Source organism: Mchenga conophoros, linkage group LG5 (genome assembly GCF_057382185.1).
Source record: "Mchenga conophoros isolate Kocher_MC1m ecotype Shallow Benthic linkage group LG5, M_conophoros_male_GT1.1, whole genome shotgun sequence".
Lineage (NCBI taxonomy): Eukaryota > Metazoa > Chordata > Actinopteri > Cichliformes > Cichlidae > Mchenga > Mchenga conophoros.
Window position 1 is genome coordinate 12,943,837 of NC_140530.1, and position 21,437 is coordinate 12,965,273.

A 21,437-nucleotide genomic window follows, 5' to 3' on the forward strand; every position below is an offset into this window, starting at 1 on the left:
AGTAATGTGACATCACTGGGTGTCGTAAAAGGGGCTACGCATCGATAGTAGAAACATTGATCGGCAACCCGCTGATTGGTCGGCGAAAATGTCGAAGGGGCGTGCTCGGTATTTTCCAGCAGCAGAGCAAGAACTCATGAGTGAGGGATTTCAGGAGTTTCAGAGTTTAATTAAAACGCAAGAGAACACTGCAAAGGCTGCAGAAGCAAGGAGAGAGGGGCTGGCAGAAAGTTGCTGACAAATCAAACTCGTAGGTAATTTAATAATAATAATAATAATAATGGATTGGGTTCATATAGCGCTTTCCAAGGCACCCAAAGCGCTTTACGATACCACTATTCATTCACTCCCACATTCACACACTGGTGGAGGCAGCTACGGTTGTAGCCAGGCTGCCATATCGCGCCATCGGCCCCTCTGGCCAACACCAGTAGGCGGTAGGGTAGATCTATCATATGACACTATATTGTCCAATATCATATGGCATTATATTATATTATAATATGTTATATTATATCCCCTTTCACATTAGAGCCACAACAGGACCCACAAGAACATGGGAACAAGTAAAAGTGGAATACAGGAGTATTCTACAGAATGGTAATATTTATCTCTTAGATTGCTTTTCGTCTCTTGGCAAGGTAATACTGGCCTGTAATACTCTGTTAGTTTGTTCATAACAGCAACCAAGAAAAGGGCAGAGGAAAAAAAGACAGGTGGTGGTCCTGCACCCCCTCGTCAACAAGTTGGTTAAGTAAATAATACCCTCACGGGAATATCGATATCTCTCAATGAGCACACTGTCGCGCTGAGCTAAAGGATCCTGTCTATCCCGCAATATACGCTGAATTCTGAGGACTCTCCTTATCAATCTTGCACCTTCCGCAATGGGTGGCTCGCGTATACGGACAGGACATGGCTGCGACAGGCTTCCCAAATCCACCTTCGCTTTTATAGCCGTGGTCTCTCATCTTGATTACACGAAGTAATTTACAATTACTACTCTGAAATATGAATTACATCTGTAATAATCACATACATGTAATAGAATGTTAATAGTACATTTCCCTTTTTTAGGAAATGACCTGTATGTATCTGTGTGACATCAATAAAAGGATCAAGTGCTGCATTATCTTTAGTTACATTGATGTTATTTATTTATGGTGAAACAGTGGTGGAATATCGCTGTTGCTTTCGTATAAATGAAGCGGACATACCTGCGTGGCCGCGATCTAATCCTGTTTACATAAAGTAAACCTGCTCCCGAGCAGGTTTACGCTTACGGCTCTGTTGCTATGACAGCAAGTCCCGGATGAGCTTTGGGGAACCGAACGATCCAGGATCACGCAAAATCGTCAACAATCTAATCCAGCTAACTTACTTAGCGAGGTACGAAGAACAGGCCCCAGATTACTACCCTGGAGAGGAAATTCCCAGATTCCTTTACAATTATTCTTGGGGATTTTAACAGAGCAAACCTAAACTACGAACTCCCTAAATACAGACAGCATATAGACTGCCCCACCAGGGACAACATCATACTGGATCACTGCTACACCACTCTAAAAGATGCCTATCGCTCTGTGCCCCGGGCAGCTTTGGGACATTCTGATCACTGCATGGTCCATCTTATTCCAGTTTATAGGCAAAAACTCAAACGTGCCAAGCCTGTAGTCAAAACTGTGAAGAAGTGGACTAACGCAGCAAAGCAGGAACTGCAGGATTGTTTTGACTCCACTGATTGGACTGTTTTTGAAGCTGCATCTGAGAACCTAGATGAGCTCACGGACACTGGGACATCATACATCAGTTTCTGTGAAGACGTGTGTGTGCCAACAAAGACCTTTTGCACATACAACAACAATAAACCATGGTTCACTCCTTAACTCCAACATCTTCGTAAGGGCAAGGAGTACGCCTACAGAAGTGGTGACAGGGCCCTGTACAAGCAAGCCAGGAACACACTGACCAAGGAGTTCAAAGCAGCTAAAAGCATCTACTCCCAGAAGCTGGAAGAACGGCTCCCAGCCAACGACCCTGTGTCAGTGTGGAGGGGCCTGCAGGAAATCACCAGCTACAGACCCCACCCACTATTGAAGCAAACAAAGACCTGGCCAACGAGTTAAACACTTTCTATTGCAGGTTTGAGACGGACAGACTCCCACACCCCACCCTCCCCTCCCCAGGGACATTGCTTCAGACATTGACCCCCAACACAACTTCCACCTCTCCCCCCTTCACCCTGCCCCTCCCCAATCCAGTCTCAAAGACCACCCCCACCCTCCCCAATCCAGACCTAACGACCTCCACCACCCTCCCCAATCAAGACTCAACGACCACCCCCACCCTCCCCAATCCAGACTCAACGACCACCACCACCCACTCCAATCCAGACTCAACGACCTCCACCACACCTCTCACCCCCCTTTCCTCCTCCCTGAAACTCAGAATACACACTCAGGATGTGAGCCGACTATTCCAGAAACAGAAGCCCAGGAAAGCCCCCGGACCAGACGGCGTCTCACCCTCCTGCCTCAAAACCTGTACTGAACGGCTGGCTCCCATCTTTACTCGCATCTTCAACAGCTGTGTGAAGTTCCCTCCTGCTTCAAACGCTCCACCATCATCCCTGTTCCCAAGAAACCCACCATCACAGGACTGAATGACTACAGACCTGTCGCCTTGACGTCTGTGGTCATGAAATCCTTCGAACGACTGGTGTTAGCCCATCTGAAAGACATTACAGGCCACCAGCTGGACCCTCTGCAGTTTGCCTACCGGGCAAACAGGTCGGTGGATGATGCAGTGAACATGGGGCTGCATTACATCCTGCAACACCTTGACCGCCCGGGAACTTATGCCAGGGTCCTGTTTGTGGACTTTAGTTCGGCTTTTAACACCATTGTGCCTGAACTTCTCTCCTCCAAACTCTCCCAGCTCAGCGTGTCACCGGCTATCTGTCAGTAGATCACCAGCTTCCTGACAGACAGAAAGCAACAAGTGAGGCTGGGGGAGATCACCTCTGAAACCCGGTCCCTCAGTATTGGTGCCCCTCAAGGATGTGTCCTCTCACCACTACTGTTCTCCCCCTACACTAACGACTGCACCTCCAAGAACTCGGCTGTCAAACTCCTAAAGTTTGCAGATGACCCCACTGTCATTGGCCTCATTCAAGATGGTGATGAGTCTGCATACCGGCAGGAAGTTGAGCAGCTGGTACTCTGGTGCAGTCAGCACAATCTGGAGCTGAACACTCTTAAGACTGTAGAGATGACAGCGGACTTCAGGAGACATCCCTCAACTCTGCTCCCCCTCACCATATCATACAGCCCTGTGTCAACTGCGAAGACCTTCAAGTTCCTGGGTACAACCATCTCCCAGGACCTGAAGTGGGAGACCAACATCAACTCCATCCTCAAAAAGACCCAGCAGAGGATGTACTTCCTGAGACAACTGGGGAAGTACAGTCTTCCACAGGAGCTGCTGATCCAGTTCTACACTGCGGTCATTGAGTCTGGCCTGTGCTCCTCCATCACAGTCTGGTATGGAGCAGCCACTAAACAGGACAGGAGCAGACTGCAGCAGACTGTACGGGCAGCAGAAAGGATCATCGGCACGCCCCTGCCCTCCATCCAGGATCTGTACCTCTCAAGAACCAGGAAACGGGCAGGGAAAATCATCACAGACCCCTCACACCCTGCACACAGACTTTTTGATCTGCTGCCCTCTGGCAGACGGTACAGAAGCCTGCAGACCAGGACCACCCGACACAGGAACAGTTTCTTTCTTTCTTAACAGTTGACCTGTCACACTGCTCCCACTGCCAGACTGCAGCTGCACCTTATGTACATTTTGTAGTATTCATTCCACCTCATTCATTTCTGTATTTTATGTATATAAGTTTAGATTCGTTATTTATAGTTGGTTTACACAGCTTTGTGTATGTATGTGTAATGTGTATATATAGACACGTATGTGTGTGTGTGTGTGTGTGTGTGCGTGCGTGCGTGTGTGTGATTTACATTGCTGTGCTTAAGAGCCACCATCTACCGGAACCAAATTCCCTGTATGTGTCTGCACATATACTTTGCCAATAAACACGATTCTGATTCTTTATCAGCGTGAACAAGTCTGGCCATTCTCCTCTGATGTGTGGCACGAACAAGACCAAAGTCACTTAAATCACCTTTCTTCCATCTTGAGCTGTTGCTGATTAGATATTTGCCTTAACAAGTAATATAACTTGACAACACACCCCTTCACGTTTACACTGTGTCCCTTCCTGTTTGTGGAAGCTACACATGCTGATAAAACGAGAAGTGAGAGCAGCGGAGAGGATCGTAGGTGTTTCTTTTCCCTCCCTCCAGGACACCTATTGCACCCGCTTTAGACTTTTATTTTATTTTTATCTTTTTATCTTTATGTTGTTTTAGTGTACACTGAGGTGCCGTGGGAGCATTGCAATTTAAAATTCCTGTGGATGATCTGTACACGTTTTTTTTTTTTAAATAAAGCTGACTTTGACTTTGACTTGGATTTTGTTTACAGTGAGAGCAAAACTGTGAATACAGTGATGAAAATGGTCAGTACTTTCAAGAATGGTGTGTATATAGCTTTAATATTTAGATATATTATTAACGAATCGCACAATAACAGTGGCGTTGTTCACACTAATCTCCAACAGGGGGCAGCACTTCTCTAAGTCTCTTGTTAGCTTTCAGTCTGTCTCCGCTCTTTTCTCCCTTTGCTGAAAGCTGCTGCGGCGGAAACAGCAGAGTCCAGTGTTTTCCGTAGTCATCGTTCACTAGCGTAAAGGCGAGTCGTTGTAGGCTTTGTCTACTCAAAGAAAGGCTTGAGTTTGTTCATTTGTTTATATAATTTAGCCCGAAAATGCCGTTAGAGAATCTAGAGGAAGAGGGTCTTCCCAAGAACCCCGACCTGAGGATAGCACAGCTGAAGTTCCTTCTCACAATGGACGGTCACCGACAGGATGCTAAAGTGAAGACGGAGCTCATGGACGCTATCAAAGCTAACAGTGAGTTAGCATTTCATCCAGTAAAAGATGTTTCATTGGAAACACGAGTCTCACAGTGCACGATTTTGTCTCTTCATCAAGACACCGGGCACATAAATGCTCCATAGATGTGACTCATGTATAAAATGTTAACTTATAATAAATGACGGGCAGCGCAGGAAAGTTAGCATGCTAGCTAACGATAACAGAAGACGTCAACTGTGGAACTCACTGTGTAGTCTATTTTGCATAGCATTACCAAGTTAGAGAGTTTACATTCACTATGCAGTATTTTAAGCCTTTACATTTCCCTTAAGCTAAGGTGACAACCTTTGCGATGTCATGTTAAAATCCTTTCCCGGTTCGTTAATATGAGACGTAAAAGGTGTACGCTACGTGTTAAGACTCAAGACGTTTATTGTCATTTTCGTATGGTGTTACCCAGCCTGAAATGAAATACTGTTTCTCACCAGCCTCTACAGTGCAATAAGCAATACAGTTTAAAAAGAATAAGTTTCAAAAAGTGCAGCAAAAAAGCCACAAATAGCATAAAAGTTCTAAAACTCCAGTCACATAAGTTAGCGATGTTTCACGTTTTACACCACCGTGCTTTCTGTGTTTCAGATATGGCGCCGTATTACGAGAGTCTGTGCAAGGAGCTGAAGTGGCAACTGGATAGTGACCTGCTGAGTAAAATGAAAAAGGCCAACGAGGAGGAGCTGAAGCGCCTAGATGATGTGCTGGAGGATGCAGAGAAGAACCTGGGAGAGAGTGAGATCCGAGACGCTATGATGGCCAAGGCAGAGTATCTCATCAGAATTGGAGACAAGGTATGTTTTCAGAGCAGTCAGAATATTCAAGTTTCCAGGTAGGAAAATGAACACTGTTAATGCCTGTGCATGTTGGAATATCTTTTTAGTTTTAACACTCTACAACACATATCTGCTTCTAAGTGTTTTGGGTGAAACATATTGAATAAAGTTTAGTTTTCAGAATTTTTCCAACAATAGCTGCTCCTTGGAGTTCCCAGATATCACAGCAAAGGGGTTGACAATTCCCTTTGATGTCAACACTAAGTTTACAGCAGTTAAATTGCTGGAAATGAGTTTTTAATTTTGTTTTCCCTTTATTCTCTTAGAGCTGTTTGCATGAAGGTTATCACAGTTGCCACTTCAAAGTTATATGTACAAAAAGTAAGATTGGCTATTGCCTGATCTTATCTGATGTCACCACAGGAGGGCGCCCTAACTGCATTCAGGAAGACTTATGACAAAACTGTGGCTCTGGGTCACAGACTAGACATCGTCTTCTACCTCCTGAGGATTGGCCTCTTTTATATGGATAGTGATCTCATCACACGCAACTCGGAGAAAGCCAAGAGGTAAAGGCTCTTAAAGCTTTGTTCTGAAACAAATCTGTCAGCACTTTTTTTTTTCTTTTCTATTTAATACTCATCTGTCTGTGCATCTCTGTTCACCGCAGCCTTATCGAGGAGGGGGGAGACTGGGACAGGAGAAATCGTCTGAAGGTTTACCAGGGCCTGTACTGTGTGGCCATCAGGGATTTCAAGCAAGCTGCTGAGCTCTTCCTCGACACAGTCTCCACCTTCACTTCCTACGAACTCATGGACTACAAGACGTTTGTTACCTACACCGTTTATGTTTGCATGATTGCTCTCAAGAGGCCTGACCTCCGTGAAAAGGTAGGAGAGAGACTCGTGTCTGCTCACAAGATGTGTAACTTGGCAACATGTCTGCTGGTAAATGTACAAAATATTTTTCTCTGTAGGTTATAAAGGGAGCAGAGATCTTGGAGGTGCTCCACAGTCTGCCCTCTGTTCGCCAGTACCTTTTCTCACTCTACGAGTGCCGTTACTCAGTCTTCTTCCAGTCCCTGGGTGAGGTTTTTGTTGTTGTTGTTGTTGTGTGTGTATTCTCAAGAAAAACATCTGAATGCGAAGAGACTGTACTTACAGCCATTATCTATGCTTGTGTTGGTGCTTTGCCATATTCTGAAAACATAAATATTAAATGTGAAACTTTGTGCCACAGCCACGGTGGAGCAGGAGATGAAGAAGGACTGGCTCTTTGCCCCACACTACCGCTACTACGTGAGGGAGATGAGGATTCAGGCTTACAGCCAGCTGCTAGAGTCCTACCGATCTCTTACTTTGGGATACATGGCTGAGGCATTTGGTGTCAGCACAGAGTTCATTGACCAGTGAGTTTGTTTGTTTTTAAACACCTGTGCATATACTATGTAACTCTGCAAGATTTGGAAAATATTATTGAGTGCCAATACATCCAAGAAGGCAACACTGAAAAACTTAACTGTCGGTCTTTGAGTGTGAAAATTTATTTTTCTTGGTATGCTTTGATTGTTTTATTTTGAACACGTAAATATAAAGTAAGCACAAATTACACTGTAAACAGAAAGCAAAGTACATATCACATAATATTAGAGCTGGGCGATAGAACGATAACGATATGTATCGCGATATAACTTTTACTCGATAGAGAAATTAAGCTATCGCGATAGACCTCGCCGCTCTTGTCCTCTTAAAAAAAAAAAAAAAAAAAAAAAAGGTCAGCCAATCCAAATTAAGTAGCGCAGAGCTGAACCAATCACAGCCGCAGCGTCACGTCGCGTGACTTGTTACGTACAGCACAAGTGCCAAGCCGCACGTGTGTTTGTTTGGGAAGCAGCCAGCGCATAATGGAGGAAATGAGTGTGCCGACTAGAAAAATCAACCGAGCGTGACCGAAGAGAAAACAGATGATGGTTCCAATGCCGGAGAGATTGTCGAACGGAAGAGCCATAGAAGTTCCGTAGTGTGAAGGTATTTCGGCTATTTCAAGTCTGACAAAAAACAGAGTAGCGTGCACTGTAAATTGTGCCGAAAGCAAGTCTGGAAATACAATAAACTGGTGCATGCGTCACACTGTGCGCCACGTTATTGTTTCGGTGAAATGAATTTCTACAATACTGTTACTGTTAATTCTACTCTCTGCAGTGTTTAAATGCTTACATATACACACAGTTACTGTCCCTCCACACATACGACTCGGTTCTGCTTCTATGCCCCAGCTTTGTTTACTTTTTCCCACCGAGGCTTCTAGACTTCTGATTGGCCAACATTTCTTCACGGTTAGGAATCTAGCGCCACCTGCTGCTTTGGCATGTTCATAGCAGCGTTTTCCTTCATTTCTGCCTTTATGTGTGGACGGGATTATTTTTTAAAACGAAAACGGAAAATCTCCGTTTTCAAAAATACCCGTGTACGTGTGGACGTAGCCTCAGTCTCTGACTGGAAGCGCTAATTCGTCATTCGGCTTTTGTCAGACTAAAGTAACTGTTAAAACTGTTTGAAAAGCTCAGCTATACAACAAGGAGAGATTGAGAATTTCCTTTTAGTTCTCAGTTTATTTGATATTGACAAAAGTTAGTCAGTTTTGTCTGTTCTTCTGTAACACAAACTAAGATTTATATTTAGAATTAATATTTTGTTTCTAAGTGGAATTGACAATTTAGTCTGTTTCGTTTGTTCTATTTTGAAACTTAAACGCTTTAGCGGCTGCCTTTTGTGTAGTTTGCAATATTTGCCTTTATTTATCTGAAAAAGTCTCATGTTCCTTAAGTACATCTACCCTGTTGAACTTATTATGGGAAATAAATATTTAAATAAAAACAAGCTGCTGATTATTTCACATTTTACTTGTGAGCAACGGCACATTTAAATCTTACAAATATAGTTATTTGGCTTATATCGTGATAGATATTGTTATCGCCTGAAATGAAAAAAACATATCGTGATATGAAAAAATCTCATATCGCCCAGCTCTACATAATATACATGCTTGAAAAGATGTATATGTATATAGATGAGGTTTAGTGTCTTGGAATAACTTGTGCTATAAATTGTTACATTCAAACTGGACCATCTGTCTAGAACAGTTATCAGGATGGTACATTGGAAACTTACTAAATCAGAATTACTTCTGCTCAAGAATATAATTAGGAGTCTATAGGCCGATGGTCATCATGTAAAACTGGGTGTTATCAGCATAAATGTGGGAGTTAATGCTATGTTAATGCTATGTTTCCTGTTGGGGGGCGATTCTTGCTCCTAATGCCTGTTACATATGATGAAGCTACAGGGCAGCAGTTGGTTGTTGTAGTATTTCTTGGACATTTGTGTCACCATTAAGTTCCTAAATAATTCACAGAAAACATTTGTCAAAATAAAGTTGTCCAAATTCCCTGTTCAGATTTTAGGGAATGCTGGTGTTGGGTTTTTTTTGGTCCTGCTAACGCAACATATGCCCATCTCCTTCCCACAGGGAACTGTCCCGATTCATAGCTGCTGGCCGCCTCCACTGTAAAATTGACAAAGTTAATGAAATTGTGGAAACTAACAGGTAATGAATCATCGAAACCACAATACTTCGAGTAATTCCCAGAGCACTAAAATTTTGTCCTGTTCTTGCATGCAGACCGGATAGCAAAAACTGGCAGTACCAGGAGACCATCAAGAAGGGCGACTTGCTTCTCAACAGAGTCCAGAAGCTGTCAAGAGTTATTAACATGTAACCACGGAGGCCGCCATCTTCATTAAAGCAAGGGGCTTGTATTATTCTTTTTTGGCATACTGAGACCTTTTGTTTGTCAAAGTAACTCTTCAGTTGTGTAAATAAAACTTGTTTAACTGTTGACATTGCATCACCTGTTTGTTTTAAGAAAGAGGCAGACACATCGTTTCTTATAAATAGCAGTATAAATTATTTTATTTACAGAAACTTGTTACAAAACAAATATACTATACAATCTTTACTTTAAATATTAATTCTAACCTATGTTTTGTTCATGAATTACATAGCAGCCAATACATAAGTCCAGCTGAAAATGATTCTGATAATGTATACCCCAAAAACAAAACCAAAAAAAAAAAAACTATACACGCTTTTACATAGTATGAATGGTGGTTTTATTTTTTTCTTCCCAGACAAGCTGTATTTTCTCTCACTTTCACATTCCAAGTCTACGGTGCTAAGAAAGAAAACATCCTCGTAATGTTTCCTTGTACTGGAAACAAAGTCGAGATGTCAGTAGAGATTGAGGGTAAACAAAACACTTGAGTGAAGTTTTTAAATACAAACCCTAATAACCCGGAGGGGGCTTAGGCCACACACCGATGCTAAGAAAATCTCAATGGAAAACAAAAACAGAACAAGTGTTTCGCAATGGGCAGCTGACAAGCTCAAGTTCCACTACATTTAGGGTTCAGAGGCAGACTTAAAGCCAAATCCCCTAAATACTTTGAACATTCAAGTAAGGGGAAAAACAACCCAACGAATACTGTCCTCAAACAGTTGGGATGAAACAAATTCAGGCACTTTCTTAATTTGATATTTCTTTTAAGAGCTGCTCAACGCGTTCTTTAAAAGCTGTGATTCAAATTACTCGTTTGGCAACAACGACGCGAGCAGTTGGACCGTAAAAATGTTCCTATTCCTTGCAATAATTTCTGAAGTCCCTTCAGCCTATTTTCTTTTTTTTCTTTTTTTTTGGAATAAAAGAACATGTTTCAATCATGAAATGTGTTTAAGGTTTACAAAGTGTTACGACTGAAGAGTCCACAAAAGATGGTTAGACAGCGGGGGCACAGCTTCGAGCCTGCACGACATCGCAGAATCACAGGCTAATTGGGTCACAGAGTAACTTATTTTATTAATTCGTAGGCAACATAAAATGTGTTGTAAAAGCACATGTGATTGAGACCTTGAAAAGTGAATAAAGGTTTCCTGTCATACAGACACATGCTACAGTGACAACACTTCTTTCCCTAAAGGATCCCAGTACACGATTCATGAGATGCTTCAGCTTCCACATATAGGCATATTGCATTATATAGACTTGGCAGTGAACCACTTCAAATAGTCATGTTCTCTGACTTTCTTTTTTTTGTTTTTTGTTTTTTACTAAATAAATAATGATTTTTCAAAATTGTACCAAAAATTCTGCGTGTACAAAAAATGCCTGTGCAAAAATACATATTTGAACTATGTACAATTTGTTAACAAAATATGTTTTCTCAAATAGGGATACTTCAATACTTGTTTGATACATAGGCTACAAGAAAAAAAAAGCTAACTGAAGATTTTTAAAAAAAAAAAAGTCTACTAGGTTTTCCACACTAATTGACATCAGTGGAGGTTCCATAAAACAGGTGTTGCCAAAAGATCTAAGATCTATATCCAGTGAAGCCATCTCCATGAATCTCACACTGTAACGCTCGTCCCCGAGACCTCTTGACCTAAGCTATTTCCCAACGAGTGGGGCAAGTATTGCCTGATTTAAGACTATTTTGACAGCGGAACAAGAGTACAATGCCTCGTCTACTGTGACAAATCTCTTCTGAACATAGTGTTACTGCGAGGCATTCAAACTGTAACGTCCAGAGCTTGGGTAGTGGTTACACACAGGAGGGACAATCATACCCACAGAAGACAGGTGACGTGCAAGTTTGCTCCAGTTAAGACGTACCATACCTGATTCCCTATGTTTAAAAAATAAAATAAAATACAATTCACATCTGCCCACATACAGCTGTGGAATTCACTCAGCGGTGTAAGTAACTTGTGGCTATAGTTATACAGCTTGCACAGATTTTCTTCAATCCACAAATGCGCCATCACCGCTTCATAAGCAAGACTGCCCACCTTTTACTTAAAAAAAAAAAATAAAAAAAATAAAAGTAGTTGGCAAAGCTGATAGCAGCTTTTTGGCTTGCTTTGTGGACAACTAAAGCAGTGCCTGTGGAGAAAGTAGTTATTTAGTGCTGTTCACAGTTGGGGGTAGGTCTACTGTGGCTATCATTTTGCACGCTGAAAAGATTCCGAAAATTAACAGGCTTCCTCGAGACCGAGCTCTCCCTCTCTGACAAAAGATCCAATCGAATGGGCACATCAGGTGTCCTTTTCACATTTAAAAGCACAACCGTCTTCACCAGGTCTACAAAGCCCCATTGTAGTTCAGTGTAAAAAGATCATAAGAAATCATAGAAAGGTAACACTTGCATAATTATTCCGGGTAATAAAAGAAGTGACCAGATCATCCCTACGGGCTCGTCTCAGGCTACTGCATGTTACCCGAGGTAACTCAACATGTCACCAGGGAGAATCACACTAACAAGAAGTGAAACAAGGTGATTGTGTGTATTTTTCTTAAGGTTTTTGCAAGTAACAGTTTGCTTCTCCTACTGCTTTGCTTGCAAGGCTTCTGAGATCAGGCGCTGGGGGTGTAATTAAGTTGGAAATTCCAGTAGTCCAGCAGAATTTGACATGAGAAAAAACATTACTCATACACACATAAGCACACACACACACACACACACACACACGCACACACACACTCTCACACAGTCTTTTTTTTTTTCCTTTTTCTTTTTTTAAACAAACACGGAAGAGATCTGCTCGTTGTCTCCCCAGTTGCTCAGTGTCATGACGGCTTGTTGCAGCAGCCCTTAACCTGAACCCAATGACCTTTGAACTACAGGATAAGAGACCGATGGCTGTTGCAATTGTTCCTCCGACCAAACAGGAAGACCTCTCAGAATACTGGGACAACAGTGGCGTGGGGGGGGGATCCTTGGCTTGCGCATTAGATCCCTGGCGCTCCACGCTATCCCCCATTCAGTTCCCCCTGCCCGCACCTCACACACACATGGCTTTGGGAGAAACGGTAAGGACCACATATACATCATTGGGCAGTCCAAATTATCTCCACCCTGAGGATTGTGGGAAGCTGAGAGTAATGTGGATTTGATTTCAGAAGGCCTCATGCATTCCAGAGCAGTATGCGGACCACTCTGGATTATTTCCCGCCCGCCTGCCAGTTTCATACACTGAAGCCGGACACCACTGTCAGGGACGAGCCTTTGGCTGGAAAAGGAGAGGAGAAAAACATAATCTTAAAATGGCTGTAAAGTCATCAGTCCATAAACTAGTTTTGCAGTTTAAGATGAGGCTTTAATTTCTAGCAAGAATTATTTCTTTGTCTTTTTTTTTTTTTTAAATCGGGAGATTCAAATGTCAGTCAAGATCATTGAATGTAATCAGAAATGTCTTATCACCTGATACTTTTGGCATTATATATCAAATACTATGAATACCTCATTTCCTCATCTTTACTCAGTTTATATCAGCCCTTCAGGTTCTTTAATATTTCATTTCATTCATTTTGATAATTCACATGAAAAACAAAAGAAAAAAGTTTTTGTTTTTTTTAAAAAGGATTATGGCTGAATACCACTTGGGCACTTTGCTTGGAGGATGCAGTTTATGTGCATGATAGCTCAGAACTGTGAGGTGTTCATAGTCATACTTTATTCATTTATTTTGAAGTAATACACTACACTTTTATTAGTCTGTGTTCAGAATAAGAAAATTGCCGTGACCTAATATATATCTGAAAAATGTGGAACTGTAATCATGGTTTAATGTAGTATCCTTAAAATCTTAATAATATCCATCCTTATCCTAAGATGACCCACATCCCCAAATTTTAAGTGCAGTGAACTGAGAAAGAAACGAAATCTTTCACAAGATGCAATCAGTGAAAACGAAAACACATCCTGAATGTGTCTCAAAAACCAACCTGATGTAAATGAGAGTTGTTGGGTAGACCCGGTGTCCCTGGTATACTCCGCCCATGCTTCCCATGGATGTTGTTAATGGCAGGTGACTTGGCCACTTTGGGTCTACCTGGTCCTGGCCCCCCACCTCCTACTCCGAGCCCACCTTCCCCACCTCCGCTATTTACGCCACTGGAGGCAGAAGAGCTTTTGCGCTTCTTGGCCTCCAGGCGCCCGTCTGAGGAGTGGTGACTAAAGCTGGTGTGGTGGTCAGATGAGGATTGGTGGTGGACAAAAGGTCCCAATGAAAGTGTTGAGTCACTGCTGTTCATTACCACGCTCATACGCTTGATGGACTCTGCAGGGCTGCCCGAGGGAGGACCTCGTGCTGGTGGCCCAGAGGAGCCACCGGCGGAACTGCCAGAGAGCTCGGCCTTGAGGCTAAGGGAGTTTGTTCGCACAGTAGGCCCACAGTTAAGCCCCACACTGTGAACCCCACTATGGGAGGAGGATGACGATGAGGACGAAGGACCTAATGAGCTGTGGTGGTAGGTGCTCCCTGAGCTGCCGACATTTGCACAGTTCTTCTTAAAAGAGGAGGAAGAGAAGTTGGCATTGGAAGAGGAAGATTCAGTGGAGCCATGGGATGAAGAGAGGATAGAACTGTTCTTCCTCTTCTTCCCCGAGCTGAAGCTAGCGCCGCTACTGGTATTGTTGGCTCCAGTGCTTCCTCCACTGGTGGCGTTGGGGATGACGGTTATGGAGGAGCCAGACGAGCTCTCCTTGGGCTTAAAAGATGATGACGATTTGGTAGTGCTGCTGCCAGAGGAACGGGACTTAGGCACCCGGCCTGAGGTTAGGGAAGGAGCTGAAGAAGAAGAGGATGAGGACAAGTGGGCTGAAGGCATCTGCGGCGACGAAGACACTTGTCGGGCTTGTGTGGTGCCATAGGCCGGGTGCTCAGCCCCACCCTGCGGCGAGCTGCGGGCATTTAAGGTGGTCCCATAGGAGAGCACTGACTTGCCCTCGTAGGATTGGCTGTAAGGAGTCTGCGGCAAGGTGGCAGGAGGGCCCAGGAAGCCTGAAGAGGGAGTGCTACAGTGGGAATTTGTGCTTGTCCTATAGGTGGGTGCAACAGAGGAGGAGTTCTCCAAGGCTAAGGGGATTTTCCTGAAGCAAAGAATATCAGAAATTAGCCAATTATTAACTTGACTCATAAATTTAAAAAAAAAGAAAAAAAAAGAAAAAAGGACGAGTCCAAGACTGACTTACTTCCACATTTGGGAGTTGACATGCTTTTCCATCATTGTGGTGAGGGTACATCGCACTTTGTCCCATCGCCGGTCAAAGGAATAATAGCCTCTCCCAAACAGTCGACTCCCAAAAGTACAGTACTGGGAATAGAAGGGAAGAACAGATGAGAACTGTAATCTTTAATGGCTTGACCAGTGTAATAAAAAAAGGAAAGTTCCTTGGGGGTAACAGCAGATGAAGTGCACTTACAGCTGCCGGTCGTGGATGATAACCTGAATAGTGACAGTCCAGTTTCTCAGCATTGTCCTCACGCTCCTCATTCTCTCCCTCATCACTGGATGGTCTAGAAAAGCCATCGGGGGTCGTTTGGGGATGGTGTAGCGACTCGTGGACTGCTGCAGAGTCTCCAGAAATACCACCTCCGTGACTGCTGTTTAGTCTAATGGAGAGAAATTGTGCCCAGTCACTTTCACCATATTCATCAAAGCTGAATCAAATTAAAACTGTCTGTTTTAAGCCTGTGTGAGCAAAGCTACACACAGACACAATACAAGCACAGCAAAAAATCAAAGTGTGGCACAGCAATTACCGTGGAAGACCAGGGCTGTGAAATTTGGGCTTTCCAATTGGCAAAGGCTTAGTGGCATCAAGGGCTGGGCCGTTTCCATGAGCCACCTGGTGGGCATCATGGCCAGAAGTGAGGTGGGAAGAGGGGTGTGGGTCCCTGAGAGGGGGGTTTTGCTGGGAATGATTTTGGTGGAGTTCTCGCTCCCTCTCCCGCTCCCTTGTTCTGTTCTTGTGCTCTGCCAGCAATGTGTCAAAGCGCTTCCTCCGCCCTGGCACCGCCCTCCGCTGGCTTAAGGAATGTGTCTGTTGAGACATTATAAAGTCAATAGAATTTTCATTATGGTAAGAGCTGGAGAGAGAGTTCTCCTTAGAACCGCTCTTAATTTCCTTTTTTATTGCTGTTTATACTTGGCAGCTCTGGCTCTAACAAATTTTTACAACATCAATTACAATCAATCACAACCATCCTTTGAAATGCAAATAATAACTTTGGTAATATTCTACACATTAAATAGAATAATACGACATAATTGAACTGTATGCCAAAGTGCTCCACTTATATTAAAACACAACGAGTGACGGCATTTTGCAGTTTCATTAAACACAGACATTGTAGTTTCCTATATTTCACAGTAGAGTTCATCATTACAGGCTCCTCAGAGTTACGCTGTGCTCCTCTTTGTGGCAAACCATCTGAGCTGACAGCATGTGTCCTAGAAACACCGGCCCTCAATTGTCAGCCTGTGGCTGCCGTGGGAAACGCTCACCCAGAGGTTTGAAGCTTGCTGCCTCCACAAGTATGTCAAGAACACGTTAGATCATCTTGTGAATCTAGCAAGTGTGCTTTGATCCTCATTGCTGACAACAAGAAAGACTGCTGAGCATTACCAGCCCAATTCTCTTTAAAAATAAAATGCATTTATACAGCTCAGTTGCAGCATGCAAAGCAGGGACTTTGTTACCTTGCATGTTAGGGATCTTGTGCAGGGTTTTCGAGATGTCACATCTATAACGCCACAGTGGATATCTGGATTAAACTCACGTTCTGATGGCAGAGCAAAGGGGGAGGAGAAAAACATTTGTTACCTTCATAATTTGGGACAAGTTGTGTTATGCAAAACATTAACATTACATAAGCCTTTCCCCTCTAAGATAATGTATGGGACATTTTGTTTAAGCTGCTGACAACATTCTGAAATGATGTCTGCTAGTTACACTCTTTCATAGGCAATAAAATAGGAACCTAATGGGAGGTTCGTCTAATAGATTAAAAAGCAAGGTTATAAAAAACAAAAACATTCAGGCTAAGCATGTAATGCTGTATGAGACTTTTAAATACTCTGAAAAAATGACAAAATGTAACTAGTCCCCCCTCGTTCCACATTCCAGCTGACCTGTGACTTTCTTGTTAACGTGACGTCTGCTACTCGCACTGCTGCTGTCCTGCTTCTTCTCCGAGAGGACAGTGAGGTGGCCCTTGCCATTGGGAATCTGGCCTGGGGCCAGTAATGGAGGCTTTGGTATGGAGGGACAGTTAAGGCCTGCTTTTAGGGCTGATGAGGAGGTCGTGATGGCGGTAGTGTTGGAGCTCACAGTGGTGCTAGAGGAGGATGTAGAGGAGGATGAGGTGGTGGCGGGGGCAGATGGAGCTTGCGCCGGCTTAGCTGGCGTGTCCGGCTTCGGATGCATCTTGTCCATCTTGACAGCTGGAAGGCTGGAAGAGAAGATGACAGCGATGAAAAGGGTGGTGAGGAGGAAGCTGAGAGTTAGAAACAGTGAGCCAGTGACAAGCGTATGGTAAGAGACAGATGTGGACATATGGATGGCCCTGCGAGGACAATCACTACTAATGTTCCGCTATATATAAAACACCTTCAAAAGAAGAAAAAGGTCAAAATCAACACTCGCGTATAAATGACTGAATCAGATTTCTACCGAGAAACAAGCAGTAAAGGCAAATAGCTCTGACTGCCACATAAACCATCAATAAGCAGTAGTACCTTATTTTCAAGTACTAGTATTGCTACAAAAACTATTACAAGTAGTCTCCATTTCAAAATAGTTTTTTTTAAATTAGACTTTAGTATGTCTGCCAGAAATGTGGTTGTAACAACCCTGCACCTGTGCAGAGTGAAACTTACATCTTTTCTGGCTGGTTCATCCTGAAGGGGGCAAAGGGGGGTCTTCGCTGAACGCCTGGCAGCTTCTCTTTGGCTGGTTTGACAAGTTTGGGATTGGAGGACGACGATGAAGAGGAGGGTAAGCTTGAGCTAGCAGCTGAAGGTCGACCAAGGATGCCTCCGGTAGCCACTGCAGCTACGGACACCGAGCCCACCCCGGGCCCAATCCCACTGCCGCTGCTCCGGTTCCTGGCAGACGCAGGAAACGGCGAGGTGGACGCTGGTTTGCTAGCCGAACTGTGTCTTCTCTCTAAAATGATAACAAACAAACCAGAAAGGCATTAAAACATAATAGTTAACACACTAATTATAATCCAACACTACTATAGGACTAAACATAGTTGTGACTCATATAAAAAAAAAAAAAGAGAGAGAGAAATGGAAACATTAAAAATCTCCCTCTAACAGCTGTGAGCATGTTAGCTGAACAGCTAATAAGCAGTATTGGTGATTCATGCGCTGCATCTTGAAATAGAACTGGCCAACAGGTCAAGAGCTTTCTTTCTTGCCTGAGCTTCTTATAACAGCTGCTGTGCAAACTGATGAAAGTCAGTAAGACAGCAGAAAAGGTTAGAGTGATGCTTAGTTGTGGATGGAAAGACAAAAATAGAACTTGGAGGGGGGGGGAAATGCTCATCTGCTTAAATCCAAAACTAGCTGTCTTTAAGCACACTGCTTTCTAAAATGAACAAACTGTGTGAACACAAATCACACCAATTACACATTTACACAAGACAATTACAGATCTACTTTCAAAAAAGGCTCACATCACATCCTATTTTTAGTAACAGCGTACAACAAAAGCTGCTGTCCCAATGTCACCACTACACAAGCACTTCATAGTTTAAGGTTGATTAGCTGCCACTGCATAAACAATTAAAAAGAAAAAGGTAGACAAAAACATCATGAAGGATTTTTTGTTTTAATTCAGAAATGACTGGAAGCATGAAGCAGAGAGATCTGAATCTTGGCAAAAGCAGCAGCTCTCTAACAGAAATAGTGGGCGCTCTGGGTGACACAGACCGACATACACTCCTGCTGCTCTGATTACATGTAGAGAAAGAGAGACTGACAGATGTGAGCGTGGGTGTCATACGCCCTGCCTCGATCACGCTCAATCCAGGGAGCTCCCTCACCTAAACCAAACTGAGAATTTTCAGCAGTGAGGAAACATCTGACATGGAGAGAATCTCCTGCTGGAAGCTGCATGTGAGCAAAACTGAAGGATATACAGAGGAACAAGACAGACAAGTCTGCCAGAGATCAGTAATATCTTCCCCACTCGCTGTCTGAGGAGGGTGCACAGTATCCTGCGGGACCAACATCACCCTGCGCGCCACCTTTTCCATCTGCTGCCCTCAGGGAGAAGGTACAGGTCTATACAGGCCAGAACATCCAGACTGGCCAACAGCCTGTATCCACAGGCTGTGAGGCTCCTGAACTCTCTGCCCCCCTCTCACGGACAATAACCATATCCAACTTCTTAATAGCAATGAACTGGTCTGCATTGGTGCATCATATCTTTATTCTCTTCCCCCTCCTGCCCCCCCCCCCTCTTTCTTAAATAGATAACTATCATATCTGATATCATATCTCACAGTACAATAATATTGAATGGGTTGCATTGTTGTATTTTGTCATGTTTCTCAGGTCTTTGTCTGAATTTCTACGAACATTATTGCTAAGGATTGTCTTATTGCATTGGAGTCACACTGGGTTAAATATGTACACTTGGGTTTTAAGGGGTATTTATTATTTTCTTCCTTTTTTTTTTTTTGGGTTGTATGGAAGCCCCAAACGCAATTTCATTGTTCTTGACAATGACAATAAATAAATAAATATTAAATACTAAATACAAAGGTGACTAACGAGAATTTCAGAAGAGAGACGGCAAATAAACATTTGACTAAACACTCATAGTCAGCTCTGAGAAGCAGCAACGAAAGACAGGACAGAAAATAACTGCATGCTTAAAAGAAATGAGAGATAAAAGGTGCATCAGCACCAGAAGCATTAGTAATTTTCTACCAAGAATCTGTGTCAGCTGGCTAATGTCACCAGTGTTTTTCCTGCATGATTAATAAATAAATTAAAACGGGCACCTCCACGAAAGAGGTTTTGGCCAAAGGAAAACCACCAGGATTATAGGAAAAAGTATTTTAACTTTTTTTCAAAGCTTCTTAAATGGTCAAAAAATAAAAAAATAAAAAAATAACATGAAAGGTCTTCTGCTAAGTATGGTCACCTAGACCCTCTGCCCCAAATCTGCTTATGTGTGCACTCACCTCTCAACAGTCTTTTGATTTAGTCCCATTTTGTGTGATTATAGCTAACTATATGGTAAAGCTGGGGAGTGGGTTGTGGGACAAAACTCACTGTCACAGGTAACAAAAAAAGTGGAGTGGCTACAAAGAATACGAATGCTCAAAAAAGGTACCACTCCCATTTGCCTTCAGCTATATTCCTCAAGAGCGCGCGCGCGCGCGCACACACACACACACACACACACACACACACACACACACACACACACACACACACACACACACACACACACACACACACACACACACACCTAACTGTTAAACTTCTGCTTTCTGAAAGAAAAGGGAAAGAAGTGCTTTTAAGCGTGCCCTCTCCACACCTAGGGGCCTCTCCCGCACATCCATTCAACCTACACTCCAGATATTTTCCCCTCCCACTTCTAAGAAGCCAAACAACCCAAAAGCTTTTCTTTCACTGCCTCCCTCCCACTTCCTCTCACTGTCTTGTCCTGTCCCAGTCAACAGCGAACCTCTGCACACAAACTCACAACAAGATATCCAAGTGAGACAGTGGTGCTCTGTCTACAAAACAACGAAAGCCAACAGCAGCACCAATGGTAGTCATAACTGATGTAGGGGAGGAAAAAAGGTAAGGAGAAAAAAAAAAAAAAAAAAAAAAAAGGACAGACAGACACAAGACATAGGAGGAGCCTTAATATCATGTTTCATATTATCAAACAGCTGGCTCAGTGGCATGGGGGAATCCCAGCCTGCAGAAGTGAAAAAAAGAAAGAAAATCAAGAAGTGTAATGGCCTTACTACAAACTCCACAGACATCATGTTTAAGTAAAGACAAAGTGTAACCTATTTAAAAAAAAAAGAAAAAAAAAGGTAAAACTAAAACCTTGAGTTAACCAGAAACTCAAATCCACCATGGTTCCCTTCTTTTACCATTTGAGCTCAAGACACTGAGTGTAAAATTCTGTATGTCTCGATCTCTGAGGAGTCTTTGTTAGACAAGTTCATAAACAAATGCATAAAACGCCAAGCAAAGCAGCAGCTTCCCGTTCCGTGGTGAGTGTCACCCTTGCTGGGCTCAGCCTCAGCCGAGAAGCACAGACACCTAAAGGGAGACAGATGGGCTCAAAGAAGCACGCTAATATCATATTGAGACCATCTCAATGGTGCTGAGATCAGTGCCTTTTCCCCACGTTAACACTGCACGGGTCCTCCCATAATGACATCACAGAGAGGACATGGGGTAAAACACAGCAAGAGCACTGCTGCTCTGTATGGCCACACATACATGGCTACAGAGTTTCACTTAGATTTAGACTGTGTGGTTATAGCTGATGCAATAAGTTCATTAAGTGAAACTTGTTTTTTTTTAAATAATTTTGATATTGCATAGTTTAAAAGCTTCTTTAAAAAAAAAGTAATTATTTGCATCCAGCGGCTCAAATCGGAAGATTTACTGTGATGGGGAATCTTTGGGTTTAGCTTCACTGCCTGATTTTGAGAACAGA

General features: G+C 43.1%; 2 protein-coding genes across 3 annotated transcripts in view; one reads left to right on the forward strand and one right to left on the reverse strand.

The window, feature by feature from the left end:
- The first annotated feature begins 4,748 nt into the window (after positions 1 to 4,748).
- On the forward strand, positions 4,749 to 9,724 carry psmd6 (proteasome 26S subunit, non-ATPase 6). Its single transcript, XM_085273361.1, has 8 exons — positions 4,749 to 5,035; positions 5,639 to 5,844; positions 6,250 to 6,395; positions 6,497 to 6,716; positions 6,803 to 6,911; positions 7,066 to 7,234; positions 9,355 to 9,432; positions 9,508 to 9,724. The coding sequence occupies exons 1-8, from the start codon at positions 4,891 to 4,893 to the stop codon at positions 9,602 to 9,604; spliced, it is 1,170 nt and encodes a 389-aa protein (XP_085129487.1). The 5' UTR covers positions 4,749 to 4,890; the 3' UTR covers positions 9,605 to 9,724.
- A 45-nt stretch (positions 9,725 to 9,769) lies between these two features.
- atxn7 (ataxin 7) overlaps positions 9,770 to 21,437 on the reverse strand; it is a 29,730-nt gene continuing 18,062 nt past the window's right edge. For both annotated transcript variants that reach the window (XM_085273359.1, XM_085273360.1), the window contains 8 exons: positions 17,609 to 17,897; positions 16,862 to 17,181; positions 16,430 to 16,512; positions 15,490 to 15,770; positions 15,150 to 15,339; positions 14,919 to 15,040; positions 13,670 to 14,816; positions 9,770 to 12,954 (listed from right to left, as the gene is read on the reverse strand). In XM_085273359.1, coding sequence (XP_085129485.1) covers positions 12,937 to 12,954; positions 13,670 to 14,816; positions 14,919 to 15,040; positions 15,150 to 15,339; positions 15,490 to 15,770; positions 16,430 to 16,512; positions 16,862 to 17,181; positions 17,609 to 17,897 — 2,450 coding nt within the window. In that variant the 3' untranslated portion in view covers positions 9,770 to 12,936. The remainder of the gene's footprint in view (positions 12,955 to 13,669; positions 14,817 to 14,918; positions 15,041 to 15,149; positions 15,340 to 15,489; positions 15,771 to 16,429; positions 16,513 to 16,861; positions 17,182 to 17,608; positions 17,898 to 21,437) is intronic.